The sequence below is a fragment of the Miniopterus schreibersii genome, assembly GCF_964146895.1.
Source record: "Miniopterus schreibersii genome assembly, chromosome: 6".
NCBI lineage: Eukaryota > Metazoa > Chordata > Mammalia > Chiroptera > Miniopteridae > Miniopterus > Miniopterus schreibersii.
This window is the reverse complement of record NC_138107.1, coordinates 66,448,633-66,467,754: the sequence shown is the minus strand read 5'-3', so window position 1 is coordinate 66,467,754 and position 19,122 is coordinate 66,448,633. Positions and strand designations below refer to the sequence as shown.

At 35.1% G+C, this 19,122-nt stretch overlaps 1 protein-coding gene across 5 annotated transcripts in view; it reads right to left on the bottom strand.

The window, feature by feature from the left end:
* Positions 1-19,122, bottom strand: part of TRMT11 (tRNA methyltransferase 11 homolog) — a 41,348-nt gene that overhangs the window by 13,602 nt on the left and 8,624 nt on the right. For 3 of the 5 annotated variants that reach the window (XM_081139851.1, XM_081139855.1, XM_081139853.1), the window contains 9 exons: positions 17,371-17,452; positions 17,191-17,283; positions 16,816-16,950; positions 15,956-16,112; positions 9,868-9,948; positions 7,355-7,519; positions 5,625-5,697; positions 5,373-5,504; positions 3,124-3,244 (listed from right to left, as the gene is read on the bottom strand). In XM_081139851.1, coding sequence (XP_080995977.1) covers positions 3,124-3,244; positions 5,373-5,504; positions 5,625-5,697; positions 7,355-7,519; positions 9,868-9,948; positions 15,956-16,112; positions 16,816-16,950; positions 17,191-17,283; positions 17,371-17,452 — 1,039 coding nt within the window. The remainder of the gene's footprint in view (positions 1-3,123; positions 3,245-5,372; positions 5,505-5,624; positions 5,698-7,354; positions 7,520-9,867; positions 9,949-15,955; positions 16,113-16,815; positions 16,951-17,190; positions 17,284-17,370; positions 17,453-19,122) is intronic. The other 2 variants (XM_081139852.1, XM_081139854.1) reach the window with 1 other exon arrangement.

Sequence of the window (19,122 nt, the reverse complement as noted above, 5' to 3'; positions counted from 1 at the left end):
GAATTTAACAAGACAGTATTTTCAGTTATAGCAAACTCCATACTAGTTAAAACTCACTGATTAAATTTGATCTTATAAAGACACCACTTCAAAAATTACTTGAGCATTAGGTTCTTTCCTTTTTAAAAATAAATTTTAAAAGGACAAAAGTAAAATAATAAAAAGCAACTAAACAAAAATTAATACTGCCCTTAAAGCTTTAAAAATATCTAAGGTTAGTGCTCTTATCATTTTTATGTAGAAGAAAAATTCTCAGAAGCATCCTTAGATCATTCTCTATTTCTTCTTCTATCAAATAAATTTGCTCAGAAAAATACTATAAATCTGGAAAAAAATACTAGGCTTTCTTAAACAAATTAAACTCAAGGGAACACAAATGTGAAATTGTCCACAATTTTGCCATTAAAATAGAAATGAAATAAATAAAATCAGAAATGAAAAAGGAGATATTATAACTGATACCACAGAAATACAAAGGATTATAAGAGACTTCTCTGAATAATTATACACCAACAATTTGGGCAACTAGGAGAAATAAATTCCTAGAAACACAACCTTCTAAGATGAGTCATGAGAAACAGAAAATCTGAATAGACAGATTACTAGTAAGGAGATTAAATCAATAATCAAAAACCTCTCAACAAAAATAAGTCCAGGACCAGATGGCTTCACTGGTGCATTCTACCAAACATTCAAAGAAGAACTAAATTCAAACTAAAGAAGGAGGGAACACTTTTGAACTCATTTTATGAGGACACAATTATCCTGACACCAAAACTAGACAAAGATACCACAAGAAAAAAAAATTAGAGGCCAATATCCCTGATGAACATAAATGTAAAAATCTTTAACAAAATATTAGCAAACTGAATTCAACAATACATTAAAAGGGTCATATGCAATGATCAAGTGAGATTCACCTAAGAGATTCAAGGATGGTTCAATATCCACAAATCAATCAATGTGCTACAACACATTAACAAAGTGAAGAATAAATATTTTATAATCATCTCAATAGAGGCAGAAAAAGCATTTGACAAAATTCAACATCCATTCAGGATAAAAACTCTCAACAAAATGGGTATAAAGGGAATGTACTTCAACATAATAAAGGCCATTTATGTCAAGCCTACATCTAACATCAAATGCGACAGTAAATAGCTGAAAGCTTTTCCTCTATGATCAGGAATAAGATAAGGATGCCCACTCTTGCCACTTTTACTAAATATTGCATTGAGAGTCCTAGTCAGAGCAATCTGGCAAGAACAAGAAATAAAAGCCATTCAAATTGAAAAGAAAAAAGTAAAACTGTCACTATTTGCAGATGACATGTTATTATACATAGAAAACCCCAAAGACTCCATTACAAAACTAATAGAACTAATAAACAAATTCAGTAAAGTTACAAAAATCAATATACAAAAATCAGTTGTGTTTCTATACACTAATAATGAGCCATCAGAAAGAAATACCTAAGAAGAAATTTAACCAAGAATATGAAAGACCTGTACACTGAAAACTGTAAGATACTGATGAAAGAAACTGAAGACACAATAAATGAAAATATATCCCATGATTATGGACTGGAAGAATTAATACTGTTAAAATGTCCATACTACAAATTCAGTGCAATCCCTATCAAAATTCCAATGGCACTTTTCACAGAAATAGAACACACAATCCTGAAATTTGTATGGAACCACAAAAGACCCTGAATGGCCAAAGCAATTTGGACAAAGAACAAAGCTGGAGGCATCATACTCCCTGATCTCAAACTATATTACACAGCCAAAGTAATCAAGACAGTACGGTATTGGCACAAAAACAGGTATGTACATCAGTGGAACAGAATAGAGAGCCCAGAAATAAACCCATGCAAACATGGTCAATTTTATGAAAAAGTGGGCAAGAACATACACTGGGGAAAAGACAGTTTCTTCATTAAAGGGTGTTTAGGAAACTGAACAGCCCCATGAAAAGAATGAAACTAGACTATCTTACATCATACATAAAAATTAACTCAAAATGGATTACAGACTTGAATGTAAGACCTGAAGCTATAACACTCCTAGAAGAAAACACAGGCCGGACCATAAGCTCCATGACATAGGTCTTGGTAATGATTTTTTTGGATCTGACTTTGAGAGCACAGGCAAAAGCAAAAATAAACAAGGGGGACTACATCAAACTAAAAAGTTTCTGCACAGCAAAGGAAACCATCAACAAAATGAAAAGGCAACCTATTGCATGGGAGAAAATATTTGCAAACCATATATCAGATACAGGGTTAATATCCAAAATATATAAAGAACACATACAACTCAATAGCAAAAAGAAAAAAAATCTGCTTAAAAAATGGGCAAAGGATCTAAATAGACATTTTTCCAAAGAAGACATACAGATGGTCAACAGGAGCATGAAAAGATGTGCACATCACTAAATTCTAAGGCATTAACAATCTGTTCTTTTCTGTTTACCCTATAGACCCAAAGCAAAGATGGGGCTTGCTCAAGTTTCTAGTGAACATGGAAGGGCTTTGGTTGTCAATCCAGGTTAAAAACAGTCCAAATAGCATTCTGTGCATTTACTTAAGCTCCCTTGTAAGGCATTATTCATATCAATTCTGTTCTGATCTGGATATGAAATACTGCAGATGTTTTATTCTTTCTTCTCAAGCTTGCGGGGGTGGGGAGAAGAAGAAAGAAGACATGTGTTGAGCCCTAACAGATTACTTTCTCCCTTATATAAAGTGACATTTTCTCTTCAGTATAGTCTGCAATCATGCTTTTGGAGAAAAATGGTAACTAGCAGACTGCTAATTAAACGAGTTATATAATTAAGAGTGAGCTGTTTTATAACTGAGTTAGCGACAGAGATGTCAAATGAAGCCTGGGAAGTTAAGGTCAGCTTTAATTCTGTTCTTCTCAATTTCTATAACCTACTTCAACCCTCTAACCCCATCAAATGCCACAAACCTCTTTACCTTCTGCCTTTTCCTGAATTCATTGATAATTTTTCTTTTTAAATCAAGGACTAACATTTCCAAACTCCACCAGAGGAAAACTAAAAAAATTGACTTCTGATCCTTCCAGAATTTATCCCAAAAATACTAGGATAACTTACCTCAAATTGCTTCACCTTTTCCATTGTTATCAAGCGCCTTGCTGTGTGACTGGAAAGCTTCTGCTCACAGTTGCTAATGAGTTTCAGGCAAGGATGCCAGGGCACCATCTCTTCAGTGTATCTGCAGGAAGAACAGCTGACTGTTACAAACACTTCACATGGATACCCCACACATGATGGTCATGGAGGTTATCCAGTGTGTATGAGACCTCCTCCCACTACATGTGATGCTGTACCATTTTATTTCATATATGCTGCTTACATAACCCATAAACAAGCTATTTAAAAAAAAAAACACAAAGTATTTTAATATTACCACATCTGAATAAAAGTAGTTTGTTTTACCTGTAGAATGGAAATGAGAGAATACAAGTATGTTTTATTGAAGAAGGCCAAGAACTTAAACCACAAAAATATAAGACAACAATTCCACACTAAAGGATCCCACAACAGCACCCAAAACAGTCAAATACATTCTACAACAACCTGACATTCATGAAAGACTGATTCATCAGGAGATTTATAATTTCCCAAAGTATAAAGGCCACTACAGCATATACATTACTCTATAAAATTTTGCCCCTGCAAAATTTTAATGGCATTTTGAGACCTCCATTAACTTTGTAAAACTTCAGGGCTAAAGTTATTTATAAGATTATTCAAATAGACTACCACTAAAATAAACACTACAGATGCTATCAGTTCTCTGGTCACCTTAACCATGAAATAAAACTGCAGGAAACCACAAAGATGGGCAGTGGTAACTGCTGCTATGGAGCACAGGGACTATGTGAATGGAGATGATGCCAGCCAGAGAGCAGGACAGTCAGGCTGCAGTAGTTTAGAACCTGACATCTGACAGGTTGTTGGTATCAATCTTGGCAGAAAAACAGATGACAGAGACATGGGGAAACCAGCTCTTGGCAGAAGCACAAGGGAGAGGGTACACCGGGAATTGCGTAGTTAACAACGCTGTAATTGCCAGTTCTTATTTTTCCTTTGCAAATCTCTATACCTTTCTAGATAGTGTCTGGAAACACTTATTATATAGGGAAATTTAAAGCTCTGCCCCAAAATGGGGAAGATGCTGATTTCACTTCATGTAAAGGACTACCATCTTGGCTAGCCTGTTCTTACGCATCAACACTGTCTCCACCACCCCACTTTTACTGACTTCTCTAGGTCTCTCCAACCTTCAAGGAGCTCTCCCCGTTACCTCAACCACATGCTCAAAACTTCATCACCCACTTACCAAGCAACATTTATAATGCACTTCATTTTATTATCAGTAGAAGGAATTCTCTTGAAGTCATTCTCTGCTTCCTTCCTTAGGGCTCTCCAACAAGCAATGACTATTTCAGGTTTCACCTCATCTAATAATTCTCTAATGTTCATTATATTGTCAGAAATGTTGCACTTGTACAACATTAGTTAAAATCAAATTTGGAGTCTTCATACAAAGTACTTATGATATGAAGGAATATATTCCACACCATAGTTGACAAAATAAAAAGTGGTAAGGGAGAGAAGACAGAGCCTTGACCTTCAAAACATCTTATCTTTCACTGTTGATGTACACAGCTCTATTTATAATTAATAATTACTGAATAATAAAACCCAAACCAGTAATGTTGAACATAATCAGGACCTTAAATAGATGCACAGCTTTTATACTGGTGTTAGCTTTTTAAAAAGATTTATTGCATTTAAGGTGATCATAATAGCCAATATATATTAAAGCTAGCTAGATACATGAATCATTCAGCTAAGTTGTTAGAAATTACCTATTTGTGGCCAGGAAAAACAGCCACTGAACAGCTCTATCAGGCACTAAGTCAAGTGTGAACACAACAGGGAGTGGCAAACTTTCTCTCTAAAGGGCCAGAGGAAATACTTTAGCCTTTGTGGCTAAAGTATTTTCTGTCACATATTCTTCTTTGTGTTTCTTTTTAACCCTTTAAAGATATACAACCAGTCTTAGCTTAAGAACTTTACAAAAACAGGCTGAGAACCATATTTGGCCCACCAGCTGTAGTTCACCAACCCCCGACATAAAATAAAAAGGTCAAAGTAATTCAATCAATAAGATAAAGGGCCAGTTTTACACATATGTAGGTAAACAAATACTACCATGTACATTAAATAGAAAGATGTTTATCCTAAAGACAATTATATAGGGAAAAAATTATGCTAGATATACAAACACCATAGACAAATGACACTAAAAAAAATGTATTTAATTTACGTACTCTGGTGTGTATACTGGTAACCAATAGACTAGTCTTCCACCTAATACGAGGGTCTCAGCTGCAAAGTTTAACAGGTCAAAAAACATATCGCTCAGATGATAACTCAAGGAAACAGGAACATGGCTTTCTGGACTAGACAAAAAAAAATTCAAAATCAGTGAAAAACTTTACAGCTGTTAAATTGAGTTAATTAAAAAGAAGCAACATGCTTCTTCTCGAAGTAGTAATACATCACATTTAGCTTTCACTTACCATTTTTCTATCCCCTTTGGTATTTCCTTCTGTGAACCTGTTCTTCTTGTAGATTCTCTGATACCATATGGAGCTAGACAGAAAACACAGGTAACACACACAGGTAGTCAAAAGTCACCTACTCCCCAGTGAGGGGCAGATGGACTTATGTGCCTCCAGTTGTGGCACCCTGAGAAGGATGCACATCACCTACACAATATTCCAGCTGAGAATGCGTACAGGAGGAACATATGATTTAAAAGATTTGGGAGGGCGGGCAGGCGATTGTGTTCTTAAAATGTCAGTGGCATAAAGACAGAAAGGCTGTGAAAGTGTTACAAATTAAAGGATGCCTACAAGATATGACTACTAAATGCAATACCTAACACTAGAGTAGGTATCACACTAGAGGGGGAAATATGCTATAAATGATTTTACTGGGTCAATTGACAAAACTGATGACAAACTGCAGATTAAACTATTGCACTGATTTATTGAAATTGGTACCTGTACTTTGGCTGAGAGACTATCCCTATTCTTAGGAGATGCACACTGAAGTATAGGGGTAAAGGGCCACAATGTATATACTTTACTCTCAATTCATCAGAGAAAAAATTATATTTTATGTAAATATACATGAAAGCAACAATAAAGCAGTGGTAATAAAAATTACCCAAGTTGCCCTAGCCGGTTTGGCTCGGTGGCTACAGATTCAGACTGTGGACTGAAGGGCCCTGGGTTTAATTCTGACCAAGGGCATGTACCTCAGTTGCTGGCTCAATCCCTGGCCCCAGCAGGGGCACATATGGGAGGCAACCAATCCATGTGTCTCTCTCACATCAATGTCTTTCTCTCTCTCCACCTCTCTCTCTCCTTCCCTCCCTCCCTCCTTTTCTCTCTCTCTCTCCCTTCCACTCTCTGAAAAGCAATGGAAAAAATATCCTCAGGTGAGGATTAAAAAAAAATACTAAAAAAAATAATAAAGTTACTCAGTTTTCATAAAGTATATTCATACTGACATTATAATCCCTTGATAATTTTTCTTTTGTTAACACGATTTGAAACCATCTAAGTTACCAAAGAACAAAAGTGGGCTGAGATGGAAGGGTTGAGACACACTTGCCACAATTTACAGATTCACTGCCAAATACTTTAGAAAAGGCAGATCTGTTCTCATACAGAATTCCTGAAGAGCCCAAGAACTCATGAGGCACAGGAACACAGTTCTCCTGCACATTCCTGAAGCTCAGTGGGTTTGCAAGCCCAGTGGCCACAGAATTTCTTGTAACTCTGGATAGGAGATGCCAGTGAAAGCAGGCACTACTAAAAACACAAAAGCTTACACACGGAAAAATGTGTGATAACTGAAACTCTCTGCTTCAAAATCTGATACCATAACTGCAAATGACATTTTGGCTCCAGTGGGTATACTAATAACCAGTTATAGCCAAATATGAAACAAATATAAAAACAAATACATACCTCAAAAAATAAGCTGAAGAGAAAAAGGGATGACAAGTTAATATACATAGTTTAAGAAAACTAAACAGTAAACTCTTAACTATTTAGTTAAAATGGTATCCTACCCTACATTCACACATTTTTCCTTCTCACTATGTGAAGAAGTCAAGGGTGGGGGAATACCAGTATAAGTTGGCATCTTGTGTGTGTGTTGATAAATCTTATATTTTAAATGTGAATGACTTTAGGAAACTAATTCTACTCCTACTTGTGTATAAAAGCAAACTTACGATCAGTGATGATTGCATCAAAATATGTATCCTTCCTCCAGGAAGGCTTAGATGCATCTGAAACCAGGACATCAAGGTAATACTTCTCTAACCCATACTGACGAAGATTGGCCCTAATGTTTTCATCTGGTCCTCTCCATTTCTGGTTTTTCCTACTAGCCTTTCCTGAAAGAAAAGAAAAAGGAAGAGAGGAAGTATTAAATCAAACAGGCATTCTTACTTCTTGTCATTTAGCTAAAAGTAACGTTTAATTCATCTAAACCTCCATTTATTCAAATAAAGCTTGCTTTCACTTAAAATCTGTTTTATTTATACAAATAATTGTTTATTTCAACTTAATAAAAAAATGTATTTTGAACAGTAAAATGTACTGATGTCTGATATTGTTCTGTTACCTTTCAAGTAAAACTGCTTTAAAACAAACACTCATTCAATACTTCCTAAGTTCAAAGCAAATACTACTAAGATACACAGTTGAATAGAACACGGGCTCTTTCCTCCAGCAGCAAGCAGTCCCATGTAGAAACACAGTGACGAATCGGATAAATGAAACAGGAACTAAGAAAGTTAATTTGGGAAGTGCAGGAGCTGTGGCCATGAGGGGGGGAGGCAAATGGAGACATTACAGATGAAAAGTTACAGCAGGGGTTGAAGGAACAACTTCAGAAGTTCTAGTTTAGAAGACGCAAGTGGATGATGATACCATCTATTAAGATGAGCGAAACCAAGAGGAAAACAAGCTTAGGAAAAAAGATGGGGTTCACTTGAGACACAACTATCTTGGTTCTGAGCTACCTACAGAACATTCAGAAAGACATATTCAGCAGGTAGCTGAGGTCAGTATATAAACACATAGGAGACATCAGTATATAAACTTACATAAAATCCATAAGAATGAATGACATTATTAACCCAGGTGGCAGTTACATACCTGTTTGCTTTATATTTATTCTATTTTTATATACTCTTCTGTATTATGATCTACTTCACAATAAAAACAAAACTTAAAAATCAAAAGGAGAAGAATGACATGACTACATAGCAGGCAGTGTGATCAGAGAAGGGGGCAGAGAGGTGCTGCATTGGCAGAGAAAGCCAATGCATAAACACAGGACAAAGAAAACTACAGGGCCTTAAGGAGGCTGCGATGGAGCAGCCAAGGAAATAAAAGTACGACCTAATGAGACTACTATCTGGGAAGCCAGGGGCAGCTTTATGAAGGTCAACACTGCCAAACGCTGTAAATCTGTGGCCTTAGAATTTACAGTACGCTTGGAAGCTGGCAAATTACAGGCACCAGAGACTGAAGATGAAGAGGAGACAGCATGTAAATACTGGTGTTTCAAGAAGTACGCTGGCAAAAGCGGAAAACAAAATGGTAGCTAGAATACCCCTACAGGATTGATAGAAAAGGTTTTGTATTTTTAAAAATAGGAGAAACTTGAGACTATTTGAGTACAGTAAGAGATCAGAAGCCCAGCAACCAAAGGGCGTATCTAACAGCATCTTGGATAAGCTCTGAGGAAACTCTACACCCATCAGAATTCTACCCAAGTACACTGAAAGGTTATAACATAACTTTTGTATACTCTTCCATAAATAAAAATTCAAATAAATTATATATGACAATTTTCTTAAAGCAAACATACTTCTACTATAAGCAAGCTGGAATGATTCTTAGTACTTTGTCTGCTCTAACATATTTCAGACAAAGAATATTTTTTTCCAGTGAGCTTACTTTGGTGAACTTGATAAAATATAACTTGTTTTCCTTATGATAAATATTACTAAAGTCCTTACAGTCAAGATAGAAAAAAAGACATGTCATCAAGAACAATATATCAAACTTCTTCAGCAAAAGAAAATAAAATATAATAAATTCTCACCTATATAATAACTTACATTGAGTAAGAAAAAGGAAAAGAGTATTTTAAGGGTTGATTCAACTACACGTATACAAACAACTTCAAAATCATCAATGAAACTTGACATTTTTAATACCATTCAGCTATAAGGAGTTGGTTTTTCAGTTTGAGTCAATTCATCAAATAACACGTCATCAGCAAAGCTCCCAGATTTTAAACTATTTTCCAAAACTCCCTCAAAAGAAAGCAATCTTTAAATAGAAACTGCATGTTTTATGAACACAGACATGCTGATTACAAAATGGCCAGTCCTTCTCTACTACTTCTCTCCCAACCCTAAAGTTCATGGCTTTATGGTTTGCCTCCTTTTAAAAACCTCTCTTACTAAGACCACAATCCCTCTGAGGGGAGGGCTTTTTCTCATTCATCACTGTGTTCCCCCAGGAGATCACTTTGCACATACTGGATTACTTCATAAAAAGCAGATACCCAATGAAATCTTACTGTTGTAAAAATAATTAAAACTGTATTATACCACAACTCTGTATTTTAACATTAAACATAGATGTATAATGCCACATAAAACTATTTAAAGGCATATTTGGTACAAGAGCAAACACTGTAACACTGTCTAGAACCACTACTCACCCAAGCCATGAACTGTGTTGTAGTCTATGTCTGTCCCGTATACATATGCACCAAAATGAGCAGATGCTACCAGAAGGCCACCTGAAAATCACACAATTATGATCTGTTAACAGAAAGTCCAAGACTCTTATGTCTTCCACTATTTAATCTGGCCCAGATTCTTACAAACCAGCTGCAGGGAGAGTACCCTAGAAAGACACTAGTCCTGGCCACAGTAGCAGGCCTCTGAACTAAAAGAAACAAACCCTTAAGTTATGCTCACTATGGTCACAAAGCAGGTAACTGATGTATGACTTGGAATCATTACTTTAAACAGCAATACTTACAGAAAAGTATCTTTTGGGGGTTCAAAATAATGTATATTTAGACATTATTTTCATTTCATTTTAAGAGGTCTACACAAAGCACCTTGCTCCTTTTATACAAATGAGCAGATGACTATTACACAAAGAGTTGGCAACAAATAAATTCTGACAACTGGGCTCAATTCCCACTGAAGTCACAAAGTTTCAAATAACTCAAGAGCATATAATTAATATGTAAGACATTAATCCTTGCAGTAATTAAAATATTAGGATCAGAAATAGTTATTTCTATAACCAATGAAGCAATGATCTCGTTTTAAAACTGTAAATATGAATTTCTGAATAACAATTATGAAACGCACACAAAAACAATACAATGACTTTTCTGCTTGCTTAGTGCTATGATCAGAGAAAGAACAAATGTCCCAATACAACTAGACTAAGTAATCTGGCAGATGTGACTAGCTCACACATAAAGAAAAATCCTAATAAAGATTAAAAAATTAATGAAATCCTCTAAAATAAAAGGCAATAATATTTTTAAATTGTTTTTAAAATTTCATAAAATTAAATACTTTAATACTTGTACTTTCATTGAACTTCACTTTTTTTAATCATCCAAATGAAAACGCTTTTACTGTTTGGGCAAGTCCTACTACCTTTACTATAGAAAGGTCTGTCAGTAAAACTGAAATCAGAAATACATTCTTAGACTGTGCACAGACTTGGATAAGGGAAAATAACCAGGGCCATTTCCCTTATATCCTTTTGAAATGTTCTCTCTAAAATTAAGATGGGTAGTGCCTCCAGAAGGTTAAGATCTATAAATTAATAGTGTTCCTCCCATAGCCATTTAAAATACAATCTGATAACATGTATTTACAAACACTTTTCTCATGAATAATATTATAACTAACTACCTCCTATTGGGGTCCATGAAGAAGAGAAATGCAGGACTAAAAACACAGCAAAAAGCAAAACCTAGGTTCTCTCATACTAACTACAAAAGCATTTGTGTGAGAGGTAAGGTAAGTAAGACCTTATAATTCTTACTCTATAAATGGAACAGTCCCTATTTGGGAAAGGTACATATGTGATGACGTGGAATACTCACAAAATCACTTCACCCAAATTACAGGAATTACTACAATTCTGCCAATTAATGCAGATACTCACCTAGAAGAACTAGTTGTCAAGGGGAAGAGAAAAGCTTTCCTGTGCTTCCTTAAACAGAACCTTATCCATTTGGTTAGTGAGTTTTGAGAAGACCCAATTTAGAGTACACTGCTGCAAGGAGATGAATAATCTGTTAGACTGCATCTGATAGTTAACTGTGCCCTTTAAGCTTTGAAAGTTTTAAATAAAATTGCTATAAATTCGCTTCTCTGTCTGTTCACTAGGTAATCACTGTCAATCATATAGTTGTTTTTCTCCATTATCATGAAGCATTTTTTGCACTTAGTTATACCTCAGCTGGAGTGTCCTGGAAGCTTTCTGGTGGATGAAGGGGTGATAAAAAGAAAGGCTGAAGTGCTGAGGGGGCAGGTAATGTGACTCATCTGGTATCTTATTACATGCTATTTGGTATCTTATTACATGCTATCAAATGTAAAAACACCACAAACTCAGTGTTTTAATTTCTCATTACTTAAATAGCAACCACTTTAAGGTTAGGGAAATATCATATAGGCAAAAGGACACAATAAGGGGAATTTATTTATGATAAAGAAATTAATTTATGATTTTCGTCTTCAGAGATTTAAGTGGAAAGCTTCACAAAATGTGAAAATGAGCAATTGGCTTTGATTTTGCAGAAAGAAAAGGAAAAAGGGAGAAAAATGGAGATACTATACATCTATTTTACCATTAAAAAAAACTCAAATAAATTAAACTAGCAGCCTAAGCAAAAGGATATTGCTAGAATACAGAAATTTTAATAGATAACCTAGAAAACTCAGGAAAAGGAAACTACAGAGAGTTGCGGACAAAATGGGAAGCAGAGGCTATTCACAGGCCTACAGAGATCAATCCTCGCTCTCACTTTCCCCCTGCAGTCGCCTCCCAGAACCAGGACAGTCAGTTTCCCAACACCTGGCTCCCGTGTCTATCATTTTGCAATGATCAAGTTTCAAAAGAAGCTACACTCCTTTCCTTACACCTGTGGGCCGTGTGAAGATAGAAGAGGCCAAGGAGAACCAAGTAGTCTCCTGGGAGTATTCTCAACTGAAAGGAGCTGATGCTCTGGGGGGGGGGGGGGGGGGGGGCCTCAGAACTATGGCTGCAGAGTTCCTTCATAAAATCATACCACAGCTACCTACACCAGCAGATACGGAGCAATTATTTTGTCACATACAAAGAACAAAAGTTTACAATTTTAACCCTCAGTTTCTTTGCTGGCTGTCATAATTTGCCAACAGGTGCAAATTATGAATATTTTGGAAATTAGCCAAAGAAGAGACTATAAAATAAGTTCATGGTACAATTGCTCATCATCACCATTCAATATTGGCTATATCTAACGTCTTTTACCAAAAAGGCATTTAAGTTCTTAACAAAATAATAATTAAAAATAATAATGATAACCAGTCCAGTTCACTGAATGTCTACCGTGCATCAGGCGACTGCCTAAGAATTTCATACATATACATTACATCACTTAATCCTCACAATATATTACTTATCAACATATTACAAATGATAGAAGTGAGGCCCAGGCAAGTTAAGAATCTTGTCCAACGTCACATAGTAACTGACAGAGTACAGATTTAAAACTAACTCTACTTGCTCTTATGGAAGTCTATGCCATACTGTCCCCTTTGGGGTCAGTAGCAACTGAAGTGAATATACACTAGCTTACCAATTAGGAAAACAAAAGTAAAATTTGTTAGTAAAATAAATTAAATTAAGTAAAGTTGCACACTCAGTTAATAAGAGCTGTAAACCATTCACAAGTCTTGTATCGTATCACAGGCAGGCCTGTACCCATTGTATGTATTCAACACATTCATGCTGATCATCCCTTTAGCCATGCTCACATTAGAACAGCAGTAGTTCCTAACTATTGAGAACTGACCCAATGATATGTACCTTCCCCCTCAGGAAAAGAGAGACACACAACTTTAAAAAAAAATCTTACAAAAATGAGAATCAAAGTACTTACTAATATGGAAAGAAAAGTGTTTCTGTAGCTCATAATGTCCTTCTAGACAATGTAGCAGACTATCTAACAGAAAAAGGAAAGGTATTTTTCCTAAAGATTGTATCTGTCCTTTCAGTTTCCCTGAAGCTTTCTACCCTAGTCTATAGCCCTGAGAAAATCAGAGGTCATAAGCAGTCAGTGGGTAAAGAATTTAGGAAACTAATATGTCAATTTTGTACCGTTAAAATGGAAAAGGGATTGGATAGACTTGTTTAAAAATACTAAAAGAGGAAACAGAAGAAAAAATATCATCAAATGCTTTGTGAAAAATTATGGCCATGGAGGAGGGCACAGGGCTTTTTAGTTATCCAATCCTTCAGAAGGTACTACCCATCAATGAGACAAAAGGCCCTAGGGGGGATGAGCTGTGCTTAAGAACTGTGTCTTTTCACAACTATTGGCTACTACCAGTTTTAAAACAAAACACCAAAAACTAGCTAAAGTCCTAAAGCTATGCTTAAACTACAAACACAAATTATAAAATATATTTTAGCAGCATCATTTTAAAGATCTTCCTCTTGCAGTTTTCCATTGACTGTCCTATATATACATAAACAGTCAAATGACCAAGATATTCTACACACTTTCAGGAGCTACCATAAAGCAATTTAGGGGCAGGTCTCCTCACCCCTTACCAAAATAAAGGTAGTGAAGACCTTGTTTGCTGTGGAAGTTAGCATTTCCTAATATATCCATCCTAATCTGCATGAAGGGAAGAAAATTTTACCTCCACTAGTTAACTCTATTTCTACACTTTATGGTCTGGTCTATGTGTTTGTGTGCATATTAAACATTATATACATGTATATATCTCAAAGAATTATTCTCACTTCACAGAAAAAGTTTTTAAAAGTCCAAGAACAAGATTAAGGATTAATTAAGGACTTAGCATTTGGAAAAAGATAAATTAAATCCATTCCTCACATCGTACAAGAAAATAAACTCAAAATGGACCAGAGATCTAAAAGGAAAAAATTAAGACTACCAAACTACTAGTCAAATGCATAGTTTAATCCATCTATAAACTGGATGTAGGGAAAATTTTTGCAGGTAAAAAGCAATTACAGGCTGTATCAAAGGATAAATGGAAAACTGGGAGAAAATATTTTATATACATACACGGGGAAAGAGGGGGCTAATGTCCCTAATATACAAAGTACTTTTAAAATTGAGGATACGCCCAGCCAGGCGTGGCTCAGCAGTTGAGCATTGACCTAGGATCCAGGAGATCACGGTTTGATTCCCGGTCGCGGCACATGCCTGGGTTGCGGGCTTGATCCCCAGTCGGGGGCGTGCAGGAGGCAGCTGATCAATGACGACTCTCTCATCATTGATGTTTCTATCTCCCTCTCTCCCTCTCCCTTCCTCTCTGAAATCAATAAAGATATATTTCTTTTAATTAAAATAAAATAAAATTGAGGAGACCAAAAAGTCTACAGAAAAATGGTCAAAAGACATGAAAAATAATTTTTAAAGTAATAAAAATGGCCCTTAAAATATGAAAACTTATTAGACTTCACTCATAATAAGAGAAATACAAATTAACACATTAAGATATATTTTCATCCAATGGAATGGCAAAATTTCAAAAGCTTCTTAATATACTCTGCTGGCAAGGCTATGGGGAAACAGAGACTCTCACATATTGCTGGTAAGAATGTAAAATGGTATAATGGAGAGGAATGTGGCAACACTTAACACAACTACATAAACTACATATGCATACACTCTTCAACCCAGCAATTCACCTTCTAGGAATTCACCTTAGAGATACATACATATGTATCTCCAATACACAGTTATTCATTGCAAACATTACTTGTAACTGCCAACTATTGGAAACTACCCACACCCAAGTATAGGGAACTGTCTGAATGAATTACAGTACATACACCCATGGAGTACAATTATAAAAAATAACGAAAGATACAGAAAACAAACTGATGGTTGAAAATGGGAGGGCCGGGGGATGAGGGGGATGGGAAGAGTGAAGAAAATCTCTATGAACAAATAGAGAGTGAGTTCTAGGAAATACTGTTAGGTAAAAAAAAGCCCACACATTTAAAAACAACATATATAGTATGCTATCTTTTGTGTTAGATAGAAGTGGAAATAAAATGTGCATGTATCTGCTAATCACTGCCAAAATAAAAAACACAGGAAGAATCAACTAACAAACAAAAAAGTCGGCTACCAAAAAGGGATGGGGAAGTATATGGCTGTCAATTTTAAAAGATAAACACATTTTTTTGTCACCCAAGTCTTTCTTCCCAGCCAAGAATTTCCCTATTTAAATAAACTATATAGCTTTACAACATTTCCACAATGTATGACACTGCAATGCATGGTATGCTTCCCCCTTGTGGTTTACTTGGGAAAACCACAAATTTCTATCAGTATCCTCTTTGAAGCAGCAAAAGTGTTAAACGCTTGCTACTGCACAAATATGTGGTTGCTTCTTAGTCACTACTAGTAATTAAAAGACGATTCAGTCCATTTAACCTTTTAGCAAAAATATTACTATGACCTTGACATACAAACAAGCAACATCTCTACACTAGCTTTAACAGTTAAATAAAAATACCTGTTCCAACAAATGGATCAAAGACAATATCATTTTTTTTCACTTTTCCATGGTTGGCCATGATGAATGATAAACCAGCATCCATGCTTGTATTTCCAATAAAGTGTCTCTTTTTGACACTGTATGACCCAATAAGTTCTCTCTGTCCATCTGCAATCTAGATCAGAGATATTTTTCAAATTAGTGTTACTGTACAGAACATATTTAAGATAATCACTCACAATAAAAACCACCACAATATCTCAATGATGAAAACTCCTTTCACTTACTACTGCTCTAAACTTGTTCCTTTACCAAAAAATTGTGGACAAATACCTTTAGTTCCTAGTGTGTTGTCATTTACTTTGACTTTTTAAATCAAATTTGAATTGAATCTGAATGTAATTATTACAGGGGTCTGTAGTAAGCTTTACGCATCTTTTCTTCTACTAAATAACAACTTTCTGTAACATAAGCCACAGCTTCCATTCACCTACTTAGAGCCTCAGGTAAGTGGCAGAACTGCTCTGCAGTAATTTCGTTTATTTTCAGAAAGGAAACCTAGACTGGAGAGCTCCACGAATGAGATCCCCCAGCTATCACAGCATCTGCCCTTGGCTTTATTGAAAAAGCAGTTTAGACTTTCTGACAAGTCTTGTGCTAATGTTTCCAGGTACACCTCCCACCTAGGCCCTAAATCTCTAGAAAAACAAACATAGCAAAAAAACAACACATAACCACATATTTTTCACTGACTTTAATTCATACAGTTCTGAGTCTTCAGCTGCTATAAAGTTCGACATCTAGAGTTAAATAAAAAGGCCAAACATTTAGCTTTGAGAGAAAATAAACTGAAATAGGTAAAAAGAACACTTCCTTACCCATCTCCCAAAATAAATATTATGTGGATTCTCAGGAATGCAGTTTGGGTCCAAACCATAATCTTCCAAAACAGAGAATACATGCTGTGGCTCCTTTAAATTTACTTTTCCTTCAAATGGCAGAAACTCAAGAGCCTACAAAATAAAAGTGATTCTAATGTGCTATAAAAATTTAAAAGGGAAAATAGTGTTTATATAATAATACCTATCTTATAAGTTTGGAATCAGGATTCAATAAGACAAAAAAATGAAACATACTTAGCACACAATGTGCTACAAAATAAGCATTTAACAGACATTGGGATTATTGTATATCAACAGGGGCTAGACTACATGAATCTCACAGGTTTCTTGGGTTTTGCTAAATTCACTTACATCTATTCGTTTGACTTTTTCTTCTTGTGTCAATGTTTTATTGAATGTGTGAATCTGTATTTTATATGTAGAATCTGAATGTAGAAATGGAACCTAAAATAAAAGCAGATAAATTTTTTAAGCTTGGTAATTCCACAGTATCTACAGACATACTAGATGAAACCACATTTCACTACGCACCATCTTCTCCACAGGGTAGTTTTTGAGAGAACTATACAGCTCCTCTGGAGATTTTCCATGACCCCATAGTTCAAATATGGACCTAGGAAATAAATGATTAGTACTAACCTGTTAGGAAATTAGTTCGCACAGTAATATGTAACAATGATTTCACTAGTTCTTTTTCTTTATGCTCACTCCACTAAAACAATTACTGTCTAAGTTTTCTAAGCTATAAATGAAATATATGTATCCTGGAAACAAATATAGCTGAAGTCCAAATCACACACAGGAGTTGAACTTTACACATAAATAGATAAATTTATCATAAATCAAGATTTTTCAAGCTTTTCATCATTATATTTTTGTACTAGAACACAAATGATACAGTAAAATCACTGAAGTTATTTTAGTGAAATGAGTGAAAAGTTGCAGAAAATTCCATTTTTCCCAGTGTATTCTCCATGAAACAAAAAGAAAAATGACCAGATACAAATGTTAAGTGGGGTAGAGGGGGTCAATGGGGGGTGGCATCTGTAATACTTCCAACAATAAAGATAAATAAAAAATGTTACTGATATTTAGCTATTATTTATTTAGCAATATTTAGTAACTAACAATTACTTTTATAACTATTACAGAAAATTCTTATATAAAAAATATCCTCAAGTTTCCATATATTTCAAGGAACGTTTAAACAATTACAAGCAAAATTTCATTGCAATCAGTTCAATAGTTCTTAGAATTAGTTGTAATACAACTTGATCTATATATTAGCACAGTTCTGTGCATCTAAATTCAAACTACTTTATAACTGTAATTAACAATGCCATCAGAATTGCGATTATCCTTTGAAAATGAATTCCTCCTTTCCTTTGTATTAAATTTATAGAAAGAGGGCCTCTACAGCAATTCTGCTCTTATGTAGCTATCACTTAAGGAGTGACCTCAGCTATACAAAATACAGAGAATAAAGGGCAATACACACACACACACACACATATATATAGACATATACATACATATATATGTGTGTGTGTATATATGTACATATATTTTCCAATATAGGTCCCAAAATTCCATGTATTCATTTTCTTAATGTTAAAAATTATAACAAGATTGGTCAATTCATTCATTTAATAAATATTAAGGATTACGATATGACAGGAATTGTTTCAGGCACTAGGAACAGAGAACAAAGCTCACTGCATTCATGAAACTTAAGGGGAAAGAAAGACTCCTAAAACATTAACTGAGAGAAAGCATAAATAACTCAACCTGAGAAAGGAAATACCTTGAAAAGCAAAAATAATGAGAACTAACATTTAATGTAGCTCAAAGTAACTCAAAGAACAAGGACTGTTCTAAGTCCACTTAATATTTATTCACTTATTCCTCATAGGTGCCCTATGAGGTAGCTGCTTGTATTGTCAGCCATTTAAACAATGAGGAAACTAAGGCATAAAGAGATTAAAAAACTCTCAGGTCATACAGCAACTGAAACAAGGGTTCAAATCCAAACCATCTGACTCCAGACTCCATGCTCTTTACACTACCATACGCTGTTTCTAAAAATTAAAAATGAAAAAACCCCAGGAATCCCAGGCTATTCAGGAAAGGTGCATCCAGTTCCAGATCGTAATTGTTCCTAATAAACTACTATACAGTATAACGTAAGAACCAATATTTGTCATGATAACCCAGAATCAATAAAATATGAAATAACACTCCTCCTCTTTTATGGAAAGAATTTACAAACCACTAACAATTTTA